The following is an 18282-nucleotide window of genomic DNA, read 5'->3' as shown; positions in this document are numbered from 1 at the left end:
ATACTGTTTTTACACTTTTATTTTAAACAATGAGTGAATTAGTTCTAATACGAAACACAACGAGTTTGGTTTGTTAGTTATTAGTGGCTTGTAAAAGCATTCTCCTGCTCAGCAGCTCAGTTTAGTTAGTTTCAGAATGAAAAATTATCTAAATTGTCAATTATTACAGTTTTAAAATAACGTATAACATGAACACGATTTAGGACATACATATTTGAATATTAATACCCATTATGTGCTAGCCCTGCTAAGGTTCTTATGAGCAAATACATTTTTTTGGATGTGGATGTCACTAGATATGATAACTTATCATACAATTTAACAAATTAGAAAAACCTAGCAGGTCCGAGATTTACATTTTAAAACAGCTGAGATTCCTTTTAGCTTAGCAACTACGACAATTGACACATGACACACGGAACAACTGCAACTGCAAAGTTGCGCAATCTAAAACAGTAAATGCTACATAAAACATGAGACGAGAACGGATACCACTAACACACAATTGTCTTCCCTCAATTCCAGGATTATTGTCGAGCCGATCTTACAGACCCTTGTTGAAGTAGACACGCTTGGGCACTTTGCCCTGAGTTTTCTTCTCGAGGTCCTCGTAAAGTTCGGGCTCGAAGGTGCGCATAATCGAAGTGTCCAAGGAACACTGCTGTGGGAACAGGGCGCAGGCAGTGGGCACCATGAAGCAAAGGCTAAACATCAAAGAATAAAAAGATCAGTTAAAGGAACAAGTGGTCGTAGATGATAAAGTTACTTACAAGCACCCAACCAAAAGGGTCTGGAATGGAGCATTAATCCACTTGATGCGCCTGTAGGCAGGCAGTTTCTCCAGCCTCTCCATTATCAATGGCAGCACCAGCATTCCGGGCGCCGCCATCGCAATCCTGGACACAACCACCTCACCGATTCCTTTGATGGCTGCCAATCTACTCTGGCCCACAACCACTCCATCGTCGTTCTTCACCTCTATGCCATTGATTATCTCATTTTGTCGCATCAGCGGAATGTTCACGAAGTTGGCTGCCGCCACAGCTGCGAAGGGCACAAATCTTTGGAACAGCGGAGTCGCTTTCTTTGACCAATAGTTCTTGCATCCAATAGCAGCTACCAGAGCCGATGTCGTGGCGGATACATAGGCCACGCCCAGCTGCGTAACGCTAGTTGGCGAGTTGGCATTGCGATTCGTGTAGTTAACAACCGCATTGAAGGACTGGTTGATGAACTGCCAGAGCACCACGGCGGGCACGGTGCGATAGAAGGCCAGCATGCCACCGGTGATCAACATGCCTCCGGGTACCTGAAGATAGACCAAATACACAAAGCAATTAGTAAAGCTTAAATATGTAAGCATCGATTTAGATAAGCCCTTAAGGGAACAGGTTCTTTGATGCTAAAACCAACAAAATGCTCGAAGATTTGGCATTCCGAGCAATTGGTCTTGATATCGTCGTGCCTTCCTTGTGTTTTTGGCAACCCATTCACAAGGCGTCCACGCCAGACGCTTCTATTTTCAGCGACCACGTGCCGAACCCATCTCGAGACTTGCCTGAAAACTCATGCGGCCGCAAAAGTTCTGCAGCTCGCCGGTATCCGGATGAAAGGCTGAGTTGTACAGCTTCATGTTGTAGTGCACCTCCTCCGGCTTCAGCGGCGGGGATTGGTCACCTTTCCGGTAGCGTTCAACCATTGCTTTGGCTTCCAGCAGGCGATCGCTGGATACGACTACGGTGCGGGGGTCCGTCATCCAGGCGAAGTACTGGAAGCGCCCAGCGAAGGTGCTGAGATCGAAGAGTGGCTTGTCCACATCGATGAGGGCTAGGGTTAGGGATTGGTTGGGTCAGTGGGCATAGAATGATCGTATCTCTGGGCTCTCTCAAATATCAAATTTATTAAGTACATTATTTTAGATACTGCTACTATTTGAAGATTGTTTAAAATTTGATGAAAGTACATTTATTTTGGCTGCCACGTTATATATTAAAGTGTATTAATTGAAATATTACATACAAGCTCTAGCTGACTTTTAATTTTTAAAATATGTAGTTTACAGAATTTTGAGAATCAAAATGGAAATAATAAAAAATTATGGCTATAGATTTATTAATTCTTAAAACTTTTTTAACAAATGAATAGATTCATTTATACAATAAATTGATATTAGAAAGTGTTGAGTAAATGTCATAATCAGTCTTATGTTTTTGAAAAGCTTTCGAAAAAAAAACACAACAAAACTGATTAGATAATGAAGATGCTGTGAAATGAATATCCTTTTATGTTATTTATTTTCACAAAATATGCATAAGAAATGATTCATCAAAAACTTATTTGCTTTGATTCCTCTATGTGTATGTATTCACTTGAATGCTCAATATATTCGATATTCGTGGGAGCCCATATAAAGTGGTGGTTTTGATTTGATTCTTACTTGATACCTGCGACATTTTGGCTGCTGATCCAATTGCCTAACTGCTTGTAATTTGTAATTGCGAGCGGCTTACGTAAGCAGTAACTTTCAGCTGTTGCCGGTTTATGGCGGCTTGCTTTTGTTATTGTTGTTGTTTTGGCCGCTTGCGCTTTTGGGCAGATTCTCACCTTATGTGTTTGCTTAGGGCCGATTTAACAGCAAATGATTCGTTTTAGCCACGCACCTGATCCGCCAGCTGTTCAATTCACTTTTCTGCCTCGTAATGCGGTTCAAATGTTCACTTTTTATGTCGCTCTCCGTTTTTTTTGGCACTCTTCCAATTGGAAAAAAAGTTGTTTTGTTTGCCGCTCTCTGTTTGTCTTTTTTCGCTCTGAGTTTGTGCATCCACAAGTACTTGCTGTGCTCGCCGCAACCTCTCAATTTAGCACTTCTTTTGTTGTGCAATTTGCCGAATGATTCGCAAACTCAGTCGCGTATAAATGCAATTTTCAAATTGTTTACTGCGATGGTAAGGAAGAAGAAGCAATGTGGCGGGGTGGGGGTGGCTTTGCACAATAGTGGGACCGTGCGTAGATCAGGCGGGAAAAGCCACAGGCAAGCAGTGGAAGGTGCCATGGCTTCAAGCAAGCAGTTCATGTTCGCATAAAAATATGCAGTAATCTCTAGAAATTCAATAATGTAATGTAATGTATAATTCAGTAACTTTATTATTAATCATGTTAAAAGTAAGGTATTCAGAGCACGAGTGTTTTTTCCATGGCACAAGTTTTGTATACTCGCCAACTGCTTGCTATTAAGACACGCTTTAAATTTCAGATGTTAACGCGGCATCGCTAATGCTTCTTTCAGCTGCAAAATAGCTAGATTTGCCGGTCTGAACAGCTAGCCGGACATCTCTGAATGCCATTCGCAGGAGACGACGACAAAGCCGCAGTTGTTGCTGCTGTTCTTTTCACTTTCGTTGCGTTTTGCACTGCATTTTATTTGGCAATTTGTGTGCATTTTTCAACAGCTGTGATATTTTGCCATCGCATCGTGGCGGCAAGATGATGAAAATCGGCGAAAAAAGCGGGAGCAGAAGCAGCAGATAATAATAGAAGCCACGTACTTGTGCGTGTGTGTGCGTTGTGTATGGGCTGAGCGCCAGTGTTTGTGTGTGTTTTTGCAAAAAAAAAAAAAACCGGAAAAGCAGAAACACAGACACGAATGCGGATGCGGATGTAGAAGCGGATGCAAAGGCCACTGCGGATATAATCCACAAACACAAAATGCAAATCCTGCAAGTGTTTCTGGGCACGCTGCTCTGCGGCATCGTCCTGGGCGCCAATGTACTGACAGTTTTTCCCAGTGTCTGGAAATCCCACTATCTCTTTGGCCGGAGATTGCTTCAGGAGCTGGTGGAGAGTTCGGGCAACCACTCCGTAACTCTGATCAGTCCACATGCCGCGCAGGAAGGTGTGGATGCGGAAATACCCAAAATCAGGGAGCTGCGCATCGAAGGGCTGCGGGAAAACTGGCTCGACATGGGCATGAGTTTTGAGGCCGAGGAAATGCGGGCCCAGAGTGTGATGGAAAGGTTCACCCGGCTGATCTACGCTGGCACCACCAATGTGGACATTTTGCTGTCGGATCCCCAGGTCCGGAAGCTCCTGACCAGCGGCGAAAAGTTCGACTTACTCATAGTGGACCTGTTCTTAAGCGATGCTCTGCTAGGGTGAGTCCGAAAGCCAAAAACGGGTTTCCTTGGTATATATTTCAAATGGAAATCTGTTCTCTTTTAGCTTGGCCTTCTACTATGGCATACCCACCGTTGCAGTCAGTCCCACTGGCGCGAATTCCTGGCTGAATAACATGTTTGGCAATCCGCAATCGTCCTCACTGGATCCCAGCAATTTCCTGCCCTTCACGGAGAGAATGAACACGAGGCAGAGGATTCTAAACTCGCTTATGAGCACCTTTGAGCGCTTGACCTACAAGTACGATCTTACTGCAGTATAACTTGTATAATTGTGTAGCATTTCGAGACAAGTTAATCATCAGCAATTTATATTATCAATAGGAAAATAATCTTTCTTTACATTCAGTTTAACAGGATCCGTTTTTTTGTATTTTGCAGCTTTTTCCACTTGATCTCCCAGCAATCCGTGTACACAAATCACTTCGAACTGCTCGTTAAGGAGCTGCCGCTTTATAGAGATCTGACAAAGAATCTCAGTTTGGCCTTGATTAACTCGCATCCAGGCCTACATTATCCCCGTGCATATTTGCCCAACATGGTGGAAGTGGGCGGCCTGCACTTAAGCCACTTAAATGATGACAATTTGCCAAAAGTATGTCTAAATGCATTCATTCATAAATTCAAATCACTTACTTTAATTGTTTTTAGCATCTTCTGTCGTTCATGGAATCGGCTCCCAGTGGGGTTATCTATTTTAGCCTGGGCGCCGATGTGGAAACAGCTCAACTGCCTCAGGAAAAGTTGGCCATTATTCTGGATGTGTTTGGCCACCTCAAGGAGTTTCACTTCTTGCTGAAGTGGGAAAAGGAGGAGTTTACGGCGGAACAGGTGCTGCCAGAGAACGTTATGATTGCTGACTGGTGGCCACAACAGGCCATCCTTCACCATCCGCAGGTCAAGATGTTTATTAGCAGCTGCGGTCAGTTGAGCGTTTGGGAATCGATTAGTGGACAAAAGCCAGTACTTGCCATACCCATTCTAGCCGAACAAGAGGTGATGGCTAAGCGCTTGCAGCGACATGGAGTCTCCGTGACCGTTGGCTACGACTCGTTAGCTTACGATTCGCTGCTCCACGGCATAAGACAGCTCACCCTGAATACCAGCTATGTGGAGAAGTTGGGTCAACTCAAAGAACGACTGATTAGCCGCGATTCCACGCCAGTTGGAAAAGCTGTGCGAAAGATACAGCTTATATTGGAGTCTGGAGGAGCTGACTTTCTTAAGTCGCACGCCAATACCTTAAACTTTTGGAGAGCTGAAGGTGTGGATGTTCTGCTTATAATAGCAGTGGGCTTTTTTGGAATTTTAACCATTCCTTTCCTGGCCATTTGCTTTATACTAAGAAAATCCTACCACAGCCAAGCCGCGCAGGATCAGCCACCATACAGAACCAACCTGAAAGTGGTTGGCAGAGTGCACAGCTATGGTGACCAGGGGAGTAGTAGATCTCCCAAGGGAACAGAGTCGCTCAGAAGAACGCGATCCGCTCAATCTTTATCGGCGCGGTCCAGCTCTTCGAGCATGAGCTCCAATTCACCGACGAGTCCATCGACAGCGTCCACTACGCCACTGGACCTAACTCCCCCACCTCCGATTCAGCTGCTCGGGCAGGTGCCGCCCTTGCAGTTGTACGTGAATCAGCAGCGGATATACTCAAGCGATCGAAAGACATCACAGGAGGAAGCAGAACGCAGGTTCTCATAATGATATATCTCCACACGAAATATATTACTAAACTTACGGTGGATCACATAGAAAGGATGCTCGTCTCGGTTTCACATCCTCATGTTAGGACTAGCAAAACTGTAAGATCGTCTAACAAGCCAGCCGGAGGATGGGAAAGCAGAGCTTAGAGCGGGAAAATAATCATTGGTCAATCTATTACTAGTTTCAACTAGATCTCTTAAAGATCCATTAAAGTTGCACAGTTGCCAACTATAATGCCCTCGATTGTCCACCGAGTACATTCCGCATCTATAATCCGTGTCACAAAATCGATCCACCATGCCTATATAAACCTATACATAAAAATATCGTCTAGTGTTAAGTGTGATTTTTTGTTAATACATGTGGTTTTATATTTCGATAAGTTTTAAAATTTATAAATTGTATATATCTTGAATATTTGTATTGTGTGTAAACGAACGTTCACACTTTGAACATAGGATATTTGTACTGACAAAGTATAACAATAAATTGGGTACTTGAAATTGATTTTATGTTCTGATATTAATGTCGAAAACCCTTTACAGCTATTTCATTCAATTAATATTTCAATTCAAAGACTGACAACACCTTTCGTATGTTTTTAAAAAGACAAAGCTTGATAGAAACACAAGCGCTTAGACTGCAATTGTTCAGCTCAAAAAAGCAACTGAGTATTGATAAAATATCTATGTATGTCCGTTTGTTAATTTCGAGCTGAAATTAAAATTGTTAATGTTTTTATAATAATAAAACATATAATGCGGTCACCTTTTTTACAATGGGAAAACTAGATGCAGTTTTCAATTCGGTTTAGTTGTTCTGAATACTTTAAATTAAGGATATTTTATAATGCCATGTATGAATTGTTGAATAAAATATATAAAATAGCCTATAGAATTGGAATTTCCTATATTTCTTTGAATAGTTGTAAATATTTTCCCAATTTAAATGGCTTAATTATATAGCATCTATCTTTGTTTGCATTCTACTTAAATTCCCATGCCGTGCAAGTTGTATTTCACATTTTGTTTGAACTCTCCTTGAACAAATTCAAAATTCTTTTAGTTGGCATAGAGCAGTTAGCGTTAATTATGGTTTAATATGGCGTCTCGGGGGCAAGGGGCGTGTCTAATTAGTTGACTGCACTGGGCTAATGTCGGCAGGCTTTGATGTGCATGGCGGCGTGTGCACTTCATTTAAGCCGAGTGCGGCTCAAGTGTCTCTGAGGATGCTGCCGCGGATGCGTCTGCGGATCCTCCGCACAGGATGGCAGGATGCCAGTTGTTGCAGCAAAGTCACCTGTTTGCTTTCATCAGTCCACTACACACACACACACACACACACACGTTGACAAAGGGAAAACGAAAGCAGGTGAGTGGAAATTCGTGTGATGCATGTGTGCCTGGTGGGTGGCGCATTTTCACTTGGCTTCCTCCTCCGGCGGCCTGTTAATAAAACTGTATTTTTGCACACATGTCGCGAAAGGTGAGCTACTGAAGAACCCTGGGAGGAAAATGCACGCGGGGTCTGGTTGCCACTCCTGATGCGCATATTTTTGGTTAGACATTGGAAATTTGATATGCAAACCACAAGTGACATGATGGTACACTCGCATGACATGGCCCATCATTCCGAAGAATTAAGATTAATTCTAGAGCTCATCTCCTATAGTCCCATTTAAACTTCCATTGAAATGTGTTTCTATAATATCAATTATCCTTTTTAATTTTGCACGCTTAAATATGTTATCATGCTTCAACTATCAAAGGCAAGGATTCACATTTCAACCCCATCGTGAGCGCTCATCGGATTCCAAGTTCAAGAGCCATCAATGGCGGTCAACTTCAACTCTGTTTCGCTGTCAGCTTTATAACCCGACAGTCCTATTTGGTGTTCCATCACAGCCACACTTGTCACACAGGGGCCAAAGACTGGGAAAGATGTGGCGGAATGGGGAATCGGGATCAACTGGAGTGGAGGCCATCGGCTCGACCGCCAGTCGCGAATGTCAACCGCAAGAAGAGCGGCCGAGTCAAGTGAAGACTTCTCGAATTGACAGGCGGCCAGTGGAGTCGGCCGCAGCACGAACACATGAAAAGGGGGTTGTGCACTGTCAGAAAATAAGGTATCATTTGACTAGAATTGAGTTTTTAACTTATTACATTACTTGGCTTCCAAGCCACCGCATTCGTAGAGTAAAAGGAAGCGTTTTCGCTACAGAAAATTCTTAATTAAAGATTCGATCTGGTCATGTCCGTTTGTCCGTCCGTCTGTCCGTCCATCTGTCCGTATGAGTCCTGGAAACTATAAATCTATTTATAGCATGAATATCGCTACAGGCAATTTCTCTCACCCGCTTTTCATTTGTCGAAAAAGAAAATAAAGCACGGCTTTCAGAAGTTTTTAGGTGCTACAATTTTTAATTATAATGATAACAATGTGATTGATTTTGTAAGAAATTATTCTTTTTCGTAATTTTTAGTTCATAAAAAATATATCAAAATTCTGCACTTTAGAAAACTCCTCATTGCTCGTTTTCGATTTTTTTCGATTGAATGTACAAAACGTTGTTTCCAGTGCACCGCAAGAATTTGACATTCCGAGGTCTCGGGTTACGGCCATGGGAACAGAAAGAGTTCGAATTGGTTTTGGCCGTCACTGGGGCTTCCCCCGAGCGCATCTCCGTCTCCCATTAGCACTGCTGTCAGGGGTCCCATGGGGATTGGGACTGGGGTTCGGAATCGGGATCGGGATCGGGGAGGCACGGCATCAAAGGCCCCCATTGACGGAGCTGCCGAGTTGTTGTCATCATCTGTCCACGGGCGGCTCCTTTCAGCTCCTTTGAAGTGGGGCTGCAAAATTAATTGCATGCTACACAAATCCCTCCTCGGCCCATCTGGCAAACTAAAAACTAAAAACTCTAAATCAACAATCATCATAACTATAACTTCGTACGGAGCCAAAGGAATGGGCGCAGGAAAAGGGGGAATGTGGGGAGCATATGTGCTGTCAACATGCTGCCAGTTGCTTTGCTCGCTTCATTTCCCTTACCTCCCCCCTCCCCCCCCCCCGAACATGGTATTTTCAACACTTTTGTTGGGAACACACTTGACTCTTGCCACGGCAAATCCCACGCAATACACACTGAACATACATATACAAACAACATTTGATGCGTGGAATCGGAATAATAAATAATTCTACTAATACTTAGATTGCTTCTCAACTCTATATAGATATTATTATATGTTGATATATATAAAAATTATTATTTTCTTTCGAGCATATTCTGTATGTTTATGACATTTATTTGTTAATTTATTTATTTCTATAGTTCACAAAGTATCTTTCAGTGCAGCTCCATCATGGACATGTGCCCTGTCCCCCGCATTGCCCCTCACATGGAGTTTCCGGCTTTTGTGTGCATTTTGCACTCTGTTTCAATTTAATTACTTTGGAGTTTCGGAGTTACGCAACGAGAACATGACAAACTTTGGGAGGTTGTAAAAAGGAGCAGTGGCCGAGTGATTTAGTTGTCCTCAATGTCGACCGCTGCACTCTTCAATTTAACATTTATAATTCACAAATTAAATGAAATGTGAGTGAAATCCTCAACTGAAATCCTCGGCAAAGGATAACAAGAGTCGTGTTCCTGATTTCGTTTACCAAAATTTGCATTTATCGATTGGGGGAGTCGGCCTGTCCGAGCAGAGGCTTTCCCAGATTTCTGTTTTTTTGCGGCTGTTTTTTTCGGGTGGTGACATACAAAAAATAACAACACAATTTGCATAAACGTCAACAGCAGCAAAAGAAAAAGACACAAAATGCGGCAGCTGTTGCAGCAGCAAGGAAAAACAACCTCGGAATAAGTAAGTAGGGGGTACTATATACGGACAGGATGAATCGCACGGGAGGATGGGATGTAAGGTCTACTGGTGAAGTTAGGATAGGAAAGCCAGTGCTGCCAGTGTTATGACCTGGATCAAAGTCCTGGATCAGTGTACCTGGAGTGAATTATCTTCTAAACGCTAGCCAGGAGTTTGAAAATTTTAAGATATATGGTAGTAGATAGATACATATGTATATGGTAGATATACCACAGTTAAACCAATTTCAAGATTCAAGCTTGGAGATCTAAATAAAAAAGAGCTTAAATTTATTTATTTTGGTGTTTAAGTTGAAATGCTACTGCTTCAGTGTTCCATTCAAATACTAAATAATTTCTTTTAACTTTTAATTAACAACTTTGTTGAAGGCTAGACTTAAAGAATGGTACTAAATACGTAATTAAAGCACATACATATGTGCATCTAGTTGGGTACTCACTTTTATTACTCCCCTACGGACGAGTAGCAAGTATGTTCGCAAACTTCTCAAACAAGTCTCCTCATGTCCTTTATTTGAGTACCAAAAGTCCAATTTGGTTGACCGAAAACCCTTTTCCACACTCCGCCTGACTATTTTTTGGGTGAAACTTTATTGTGGCTGTCACGGTTATGATGAGTGTATTTGTTGCTCTTGTTGCCAACTTTAAAATGCATTCGAACACGGCTAAAACTTGCCCGTGGGTGTATATGTATGTATGGGTGCGTTTAGGGGGCGTGGCAACAGCAGGAAATGTATCCCATAAGGAGTAGACCAGAAACAGAACAGTGCAGTGCATTGCCGAGCGGAAGGCACTTCCTGTGGATGTTCGAGTGTGCATGTGCTCCTTCTGTCCCGCTCCTCCTCCGTTCTGTCCTGTCCCACCTCCTGCTTCCTGCGCCTGGCTGGGCTCGATGCAGATAAGAGGCATATACGCTTGTCAAGATTTGCTTTGATGTCTTTTTCATGTGCCCGACTTGGGTGCGGCCAGCTCCATGTCCAATGCTACATCACTGCACAGGGGAAAATGCAAGGAAGCATGGAAAAATACATAATAAATGATAAAATTCTTGTATTTCAAAGATGGATATATGCCTTCATAATAAATTATTTTATACAATATTTAGTACAATATTCCACTCCATTTTATATTCTTCTTATCTTAGCTGAGCAGTTTTTAAGAGATAGTTTTTGATATTCCTTTTTAGAACTCAATTGCTTTTCGTGCAGTGCACGCCTCTGCTTAATGCTGCTTAGCTCTGTCGCTTTGGTTCTCTAGTGTGGGTTGACAACAATTAAAAAGTGACGGGCAAGACAAATCGGCAGGAGGAGGAGGAGGAGAAAGAGCAGGAGGAAGGCGTGCGGATGCCAGGAGGTCTGCCAACTTAAGTAGCAGCAAATACACAAAAAGCAAATTCTCTTTGGAAGCATTTCAATTGGCTTTTGTTTATGCGAGAGATTACCCCGTCCGGCGACCCCTTTGAATTTGCTTTGAAGTCGAGCATTTCCATGGGTCCGCCACGGTGTGAGTAAGTTTTATTTTTGGTAGCGAAGAGATTTTATTAGCAAAAGGGTTGGGAAAGCGCTTTGAAGTTCAAGTGTAGGCGCAGCAGCGGCCCCATTGATATATTTATTTCGCCGCACAATCGCTCGCTTTGTGGCCGACGCAAATTGAAATATCGCATCAATTTGCCATGCCGCCGTCGCGCTTTGTAATAAAAGTAAATAATAATTTAATAAAAAGGCAGCAAAAAACCACCGCAAACTACAAAACGAAACACCGAAATGCGACGCAAAAAAAAAATCAAAAACCGACTGAGCAAAATCAACCATTAAACGCTGCCGGCAAAGAACAAAGCCGAACCAACCGACCGGCAAAAAGCCGCCAACAGCTGGCCGAAACGCGCAAAAAACGCAGGAGAGCCGCTCGCCGACGGGGCGGCACTATCGCCATCGCCCTCTATGTGTCAGTTGGCCGACAGCGGCCCACCGTCGAATCCGCCGCGCATGCGCAACTCACCGATGTGTGTGGCTCCCAGTGGTGTCAATGAGAGATGGCTTAAATATGTGGATAAGACGAGTACAGTACTTAAGAACTTATTTAACTTAAGCTATACTGGATCATAAACAAATCTATTTTCGATTGAATTGATACCTAATACCGGATATCTACTTACTTAGACTTAGTAACTTATAAATAACAATACCGTTCTTAAGACAAATTTGACCACAAAGTGTACGATTACTTTCAGTTACGAAAAATATACCAACACTCATGTTAAGCTCAAAAAATCTTTAAAGTTCCTTTTCCCAATGTCATTTGCAAACTAAAAACTCAATTTTGTTCTAGATGAACAATAACTATAAGATTTGATATTCAATATTTATAGTATTATGAGAATAATTTAACCACTAATCAATAATATTATGATTTTATAAAATTAATATAAAATAATATTAAAAATTTATTTTCCATAATATATTGGCCTACTTAAGATTTATCCGGAAAAAGGACAAATTGGCAGCACTGGAGGTTGCGCGCTTGAGATCTCCTGAGATGCCGATGCCAACCGCTTCCAATTGATTTGAACGAGCGCAAAAGCTTTTGGACAAGTTGATAAGAGCGGCGATCCAACATGACCGTTTTGCCGCTTTTATGGCCGGGATGTAACCGGTTAAAGAGTACACCAAATACCCTTTCTCAACCTTTTTGATTACCGTAAAACTGCATCTTAACACTCAAAAACTTAAAAAGATAAAAAAGAAACTTACTTTCTATAAACTACTATGGGCTACTTTCAGATTAAATTTAATCCAATTATACTAATTTACATTTAATAAGATAAACATGTGAGTAACAATACAATAACAATTGTACACAATATATATATATTGTACACAATTGTACACAATTAATAAAGCCCTAGAATAAAAACTTTATAATTCTAAATATATAATAGTTAAGGGTATACTTTAACTTCGTCTTGCGTGGACATTCGATTAGGTTTAATCGTACTTTTTTTTCGCACGGGTGGCTTTCGACGTGGCTGAACTGTCCAGAGAGATCCGACTCTCGGCTGAGATTGCGGTGCAACTTCAAAGGAAGTGTGATGGGCGAATGTGTGAGGTGGCCGCCTGCGGACCGGGCTGAAATGAACATGCACACATGCTGGCGAAGGGGCGGAGAAAATTTCAGAGGAGGGGGAGTGCCCAGAGCAGGAGGATCGGGTCTGTCCAGCTAATCAAGCATCAACTTCATCATCATCAACGCGGATGCACCGTGAACAGTTACTCATATAGGAAATGCATGGGTAATCGGAGGAAAATGAGCGGCGTGGCTTTGATGAGTTGCAGATAAATATAGTTTCACAGTTATTATGAGGATGCAGAAATTAATGTCTTTTGGTTGTATGTCAATCGATTTCCACACACTATGTCTGTGATTACTTTCAAACCGAGGACATCTTGTAAATCGCATTAAATTATTCATTGCTGCGAAATAAATTATTTATATATTTCCTTTCCAAAATGTTCATATGTATGTTTAAACTTATGATTGTTGGATAAGCCATTGATATAGCAATTGTAAATATATTATGTGCAATTCTCCTTATTTTCTAAGACATTCTTAATAATATAATGCGAACTAAGGTTACATTCCATCTGCGCATGCGTGAGTCCTTTTGCTCAGCAGGAACGAAAGTACAACGGGTCGTATGAGTTATGGCAATCGAATGGGCACACGTGGCCGCCGGTCCAATGGCCAGTAAATCAAACTTTTTGGCAGGGCGTGTAAACAGTGTTATAAATCAGAAAACCACAAGGCAGCCACCAGGCAGCGACCATATTGTCCATGGAGGAAAGCAGACAGTTGGCAGACTTAAGTCGGACGAAAAGACATCCACCCACGCGGACGGATTGCAATGTGCCAGGATGCAAGTGACGCATAGTGCTATTAACATATTACCAGGCGGAAAGTGGGTGGATAACACATTCAGTCGGTGGATGGAAGTGCGTGCATAGAACATAGAGCTGCCAGCGAACATTGGAGCAATTGGAGCACTGGGTGCTAAATATGAGCACTTGATGAAAACATAACACTGACTAAACAAGATATTTCTCTGCGGCTGAATTTATCTAGCGAAAGCACGCCATAAGTTAGTTTGTATATATGAGGTGGCGAATTTACGACGATTTACTAAGATTTTAATGTACTCTTCCTTGGTTAGAGGATAGAAAGCATGAAATTGAATAGCAGTGCAATAAATCCGTACTAATTTCCATTCGTTTTTGCGTATTATCCAATATCTTAAGGGTCATTCCCCTTGTGTGTATATATAGGAACAAAGTTAGTTTAAGAAGCTCATTGGGGCTGTGGAAAATGGGCAACCATCAAGTAATATTCTTAGTACTGTGCACGTCGCTCCTCTTTCAAAATACAATACAACAAAATGTATCATTTCAACTGATAAGGGAAATCGATAGATACACACCAGAGAATTTTGTACTATCAGTGTTGAATATAGAAATGATTCTTTTTGAGATCCATGCCGCTAAGGCAGTTGAAAGTAATAACGATTTGGAAAGGAGCTTGATCATAAACTTTGGATACTCCGAAGCAAGGCAGGAAGTACTGGATTGGGGATTGAGATATAAGAAAGCCTCGAGCGCCAAGTTCCAGATGGCCAACAAGGTGGCAGTGTCTCAGAAACTGCCCCTATCGCAAAAGCTGCGTCTGGTAAACGAGGTGCTGATGACGAGCGCCAAGAAGTATGATGTAACAAAGGATGTCAGACCATCAAAATTAATGGATGAATGGTTGTCCTCCCATTTGGATGGTGTACTCGCCAATTTTGTACAAGAGAAGAAGTTAAACGCGGGCGAAAACATTGTAGCCATCAGCGGAATGACAGTCACTCCCCTTTGGGCATCTCATTTCCAATCAGAGATTAATAGATACTTTGTCAATAATCCTGGCACTGGATATGCTTCGAAAGACCCAACATGTGTGCCCATGATGCACTCATTGTCCTCGTTTGAAACCATGTCCACGGACGAGGCCAAAGGTATATACATTCCATTCTCATCGGCAAACTTGGGTATGTTGATCCTCCTGCCGAGGAAAGGTGTCACCTGCAAGGACATTTTGGATAATTTAAACAACCAGATCAATGTGGAATATAATGATCACAAGGATGTTCACTTGCTACTGCCCATATTCAAGGAGAAATTCGACTACAATATTGCCAAATTCTTTAACGGAATTAACATTGAAGACACGTTTAAAGATTCGGCGTTTAAATCGAAAGCCAAAATCAAAATCAACAACTTCCGAGTCAACCATGGCATACGATTTCAACCCATTCTCCGTTTAGGTAATCGAAATACTCGTACTATTTACTGTTCTTTACATTAACATTAATATATTTTATTCCACATTTTAGAAGTAGTTGATGATATTGATACTGGAAAGACCGAAACGTTTGAAGTAAATCGCCCATTCGTCTTTGTCATAAAGGATAAGATTAACGTATACGCAGTTGGTCGAATTGAAAACCTAGATGGACTTACTGACAAAGTGAATTGCTCCAAGAAATACGCTGATCTCAAGTCGTAAAATATCCATAATATATTTCGAAGCATAATAAAGCAAAAAAATATAAATAAAAAGGTTTTATTTTACATGTGGATATTGATCCTTACATAACTCCTTCCATAATAATAATGACATTAGTCCGTTTATTTTTTAATTAGTTACTATTTTGTAATCACACTTTTTAAAGACCGTGTCAAATCGATTTTAATTTCATTTCATTTTCCTTTTAAAAGATAAAAGGTAAGTTTATTTTCTATATTACAAGTCAGATAATTTCCATAATTTTTTTTTTTTGCTGAGATCATTTATGTGAGAAGGAAATTGCGATCTTTAATGTCTGCCTGCAAAAGTTATGTTATAACATTGAATATTTGTTATGGTTTAATTTATCATTTAATCATTCCGAGTATACAAATTATAAAAATCCGCTGTTTAAAATTAATAATATGAGAGATGCGAGACAGTAATAAATTTAAAAGTGTGTCAGTAATTCGATTAGAGTTGGTGCTGAGATGCAGACGATGATGAATATGGATATGACTTGGATGGGCACAGTCTGGAAATGGAACAGGGTTCTCGGATGGAATTGAGTGCATTGGTATATATACCATATATGTATGTATATACGAAGTACATGCAGAGTGTGCGTTGAGTGATGTGCGCATGGATAATGAAGCAATGACGGCATGACTGACAAAATGAGGCGGCAACCTCTATATAGAATCGGCGGGGAAGGTTTCTCTCAAAGGGGCAGCCGCCCATGCACGACTCCACCCGAACCCACTCCACTCCGCCGGCGGCTTGAGCTGCGCTTGCGGCTTGAGCGTTTAATTAAAAGGCAACAAAAAGAGGAAAAACACGAAATAAAGGAAAATATATACATATATACTCGTACAGATATGTAAAAGTATAAAGAAAAAGGCGGCAGCTGAGGCGTCGGCCAGCAGTTGATCATTATCAGATACGGCAGCGTAGATAATGCAGATACAATCTCGGGGTTTCGCGGGGGTAATGGATGCAGTGTCTGGGCAGCACTTTAAAAATTATTTTTATTTTCGTTTGGCTCCCCAAACCAAAGTTCCACGCCCTCCTTCGGGCCAGCTGGCTGTAATTTACGAGTGGAGCCCAGAATAAATGAAAAACTTTATATTAGTGGAAAAATAAATGAAAATGCATAAATTATTACTTATTTCGCCTGTGGTGTGCGACCAAGATTTCCACTTCAGCTGGGTGGCGATTCAAGATTTCTGTGTGTTGCAATTTGATTATTTATTTCGTTAAATGTTTTTGAAAGGTTCATTTAAGTTTGAGGGGGCGTGATCTAATCAATTGGTATCGCAGGTGGTATTATTTCTCCCATGGTTTCCAAGTAATAAGTTGTATGAAGTAATACACAGTAGTGAAATATCGCTATATATTACCTATAGGATCTTAGAAGAAATTTTTAAACAAATGTATAGACCAGAAATATGATTATAGGCATATGATTATTTCGCCTTTAATCAGTATAATGGAATTTAATAGGCGCGATTTACAACGAAAATCAAATGAAAATGCTTTTGAAAAGTGATTCAAGTGCCAGAGCTGCAAATTGAAATATTTTATATGAGTTTCTTGGAAGTAAAATTAAAGAAAATATTATCTTCAGATCTTCTAGATATCCAAAAGATGCTTCAGAGATGTTTCTTTCCTTGGAAAAAATTCCTAAAAGCACACCGAACACAACCCACTACCAACCGCCACCCCACACTTAAATCGCTTTTATAGCTCCCATTTAATCTATCGCTCCCCATCATGTTTTTGGCATCATTAATCTGGTCATTAAGTCCCACGGAAATCGTAGACCCATAGATACAACAGATCCACTCCCTATATATTATACATAGATACATCCATGCCGGGCCTAATCGTTTGATGGACAGCGATGGACGGCGGACTCTTGTAAATGTAAAATCGTAAAAATCCAGTTGAGGCAGGCGGGCAAAAAGCGCCTAAAAACACTCATAAAACGGCTGATTGAAATGGCTTCATTCCGTAGACAACAATTTGTTGTCTCATCGCTGTTGTTGTTGTTTTGATAGATTTTTAATGTTTTCGGCCTAATAAGCAACAATTGGTTGCACTACCCAGCCCCACCTCTTCCCCATCCCGGCCCCCATCCCAATCAATGCACAGTTACAATTTCCGCTTTGGGGCAGCAAACAAACTTTCCCCCAGCCCCAAACCAATATGCATCTTATATTTTTCATTGCGGGCCGCGTTTATCAAAATTAATTGGAAATTTTCGTCGTTTTTTAACGACTTCTGGGTAAAAAGTCATTTGAGCGCAGAGAGGTGGGGTGGGGACTTCAAAAGCAAAAGGCCTGTTGCACATGCTACCTACCAATGGGACTGAAGATCTCTCATTGGGGGCTCATTTGGTTCTCCGGACCTGCCAGTTTTATGGCCTATAACACAATATAATTTCCTGTCAGTCAGCCGACGAATGCCAAAAACTACAATTCATAATTGCTTTGGAAATATGTTTATAAACGCGGCCCACTCGTCGACCATCATTGGGGGACAACTTCATTTGAATTTTACGACAAGCGTACAAATACTATAAAATATAAATATTTATGGCCAGCACTTACAACAAAGTTAATTTATTGAATAGTTTCACAATGTACACGACCCCATGCATATGATATTTATTTCAATTTCATTCGTTTACGACTTCCAAAAAACTAAAAAAATAAATTTGGATTCTTTTCGTCGAGCCGATCGTGAAAATATATATTTTTTAATGAGATCCAGCGCAGCTTCGATTGTGACGCAAGTTGAAAAATATATCTGCTTATCTAATTTATGTGCTGCCCATTATTTACTGAAAATATTTGGAAAATTTAGAGCGTCTTGTTGTTGGCATGTGAAAAAAAAAATAATCATCAATTGCTGAAA

General features: G+C 41.1%; 4 protein-coding genes and 1 long non-coding RNA gene across 8 annotated transcripts; 3 read left to right on the top strand and 2 right to left on the bottom strand.

Annotated features, from left to right (window-relative positions):
* Nucleotides 1-2: 2 nt before the first annotated feature.
* Sfxn2 (Sideroflexin 2) lies at nucleotides 3-2989 on the bottom strand. The gene is made up of 4 exons (NM_140829.3): nucleotides 2438-2989; nucleotides 1559-1827; nucleotides 771-1309; nucleotides 3-704 (listed from the first exon to the last, which is right to left on the bottom strand). Exons 1-4 carry the CDS (start codon nucleotides 2451-2453, stop codon nucleotides 545-547), a joined length of 984 nt encoding a protein of 327 aa, NP_649086.2. The 5' UTR covers nucleotides 2454-2989; the 3' UTR covers nucleotides 3-544.
* A 348-nt stretch (nucleotides 2990-3337) lies between these two features.
* On the top strand, nucleotides 3338-6754 carry Ugt316A1 (UDP-glycosyltransferase family 316 member A1). 2 transcript variants are annotated; one of them, NM_001300182.1, is made up of 4 exons: nucleotides 3338-4151; nucleotides 4219-4413; nucleotides 4554-4767; nucleotides 4824-6754. In NM_001300182.1, exons 1-4 carry the CDS (start codon nucleotides 3706-3708, stop codon nucleotides 5877-5879), a joined length of 1911 nt encoding a protein of 636 aa, NP_001287111.1. In that variant the 5' UTR covers nucleotides 3338-3705; the 3' UTR covers nucleotides 5880-6754. The 2 variants fall into 2 exon arrangements, with proteins under 2 accessions (NP_001287111.1, NP_649085.1); NM_140828.3 differs by having other exon boundaries at nucleotides 4824-6382.
* Nucleotides 6755-12764: 6010 nt separating this feature from the next.
* Nucleotides 12765-13252, top strand: CG43407 (uncharacterized protein). 2 transcript variants are annotated; one of them, NM_001300181.1, is made up of 1 exon: nucleotides 12765-13252. In NM_001300181.1, the coding sequence occupies exon 1, from the start codon at nucleotides 12857-12859 to the stop codon at nucleotides 12986-12988; it is 132 nt and encodes a 43-aa protein (NP_001287110.1). In that variant the 5' UTR covers nucleotides 12765-12856; the 3' UTR covers nucleotides 12989-13252. The 2 variants fall into 2 exon arrangements, with proteins under 2 accessions (NP_001287110.1, NP_001246832.1); NM_001259903.1 differs by having other exon boundaries at nucleotides 12765-13132.
* Nucleotides 13253-13363: 111 nt separating this feature from the next.
* Nucleotides 13364-13852, bottom strand: lncRNA:CR44675 (long non-coding RNA:CR44675). Its single transcript, NR_124996.1, has one exon. It is a non-coding gene; the product is annotated as a long non-coding RNA:CR44675 (long non-coding RNA).
* Nucleotides 13853-14127: 275 nt separating this feature from the next.
* Nucleotides 14128-15397, top strand: Acp76A (Accessory gland protein 76A; the record flags this gene model as incomplete). Of its 2 annotated transcripts, none has more annotated exons than NM_001259902.1 (2): nucleotides 14128-15121; nucleotides 15194-15397. In NM_001259902.1, 2 exons carry the CDS (start codon nucleotides 14128-14130, stop codon nucleotides 15361-15363), a joined length of 1164 nt encoding a protein of 387 aa, NP_001246831.1. In that variant the 3' UTR covers nucleotides 15364-15397. The 2 variants fall into 2 exon arrangements, with proteins under 2 accessions (NP_001246831.1, NP_524153.1); NM_079429.2 differs by having other exon boundaries at nucleotides 15191-15397.
* Between the last annotated feature and the right edge of the window lie 2885 nt (nucleotides 15398-18282).

This window comes from Drosophila melanogaster, chromosome 3L, assembly GCF_000001215.4.
Source record: "Drosophila melanogaster chromosome 3L".
Lineage (NCBI taxonomy): Eukaryota > Metazoa > Arthropoda > Insecta > Diptera > Drosophilidae > Drosophila > Drosophila melanogaster.
This window is presented reverse-complemented; position numbering and strand designations above follow the sequence as displayed.

What these genes read in the sequence shown, in the direction of transcription:
- CG43407 (NM_001300181.1), top strand. Translation starts at nt 12,857, where the DNA reads ATGGGCGAATGTGTGAGGTGGCCGCCTGCGGACCGGGCTGAAATGAAC.
- Ugt316A1 (NM_001300182.1), top strand. Translation starts at nt 3,706, where the DNA reads ATGCAAATCCTGCAAGTGTTTCTGGGCACGCTGCTCTGCGGCATCGTC. An exon ending in TTAAGCGATGCTCTGCTAGG is followed by an intron (nt 4,152 to 4,218) that starts GTGAGTCCGAAA and finishes GTTCTCTTTTAG; the next exon opens with CTTGGCCTTCTACTATGGCA. An exon ending in TTTGAGCGCTTGACCTACAA is followed by an intron (nt 4,414 to 4,553) that starts GTACGATCTTAC and finishes TGTATTTTGCAG; the next exon opens with CTTTTTCCACTTGATCTCCC.
- Sfxn2 (NM_140829.3), bottom strand. An exon ending in GCGGCCGCATGAGTTTTCAG is followed by an intron (nt 1,310 to 1,558) that starts GCAAGTCTCGAG and finishes GTCTATCTTCAG; the next exon opens with GTACCCGGAGGCATGTTGAT. An exon ending in ACCCTTTTGGTTGGGTGCTT is followed by an intron (nt 705 to 770) that starts GTAAGTAACTTT and finishes TTTGATGTTTAG; the next exon opens with CCTTTGCTTCATGGTGCCCA.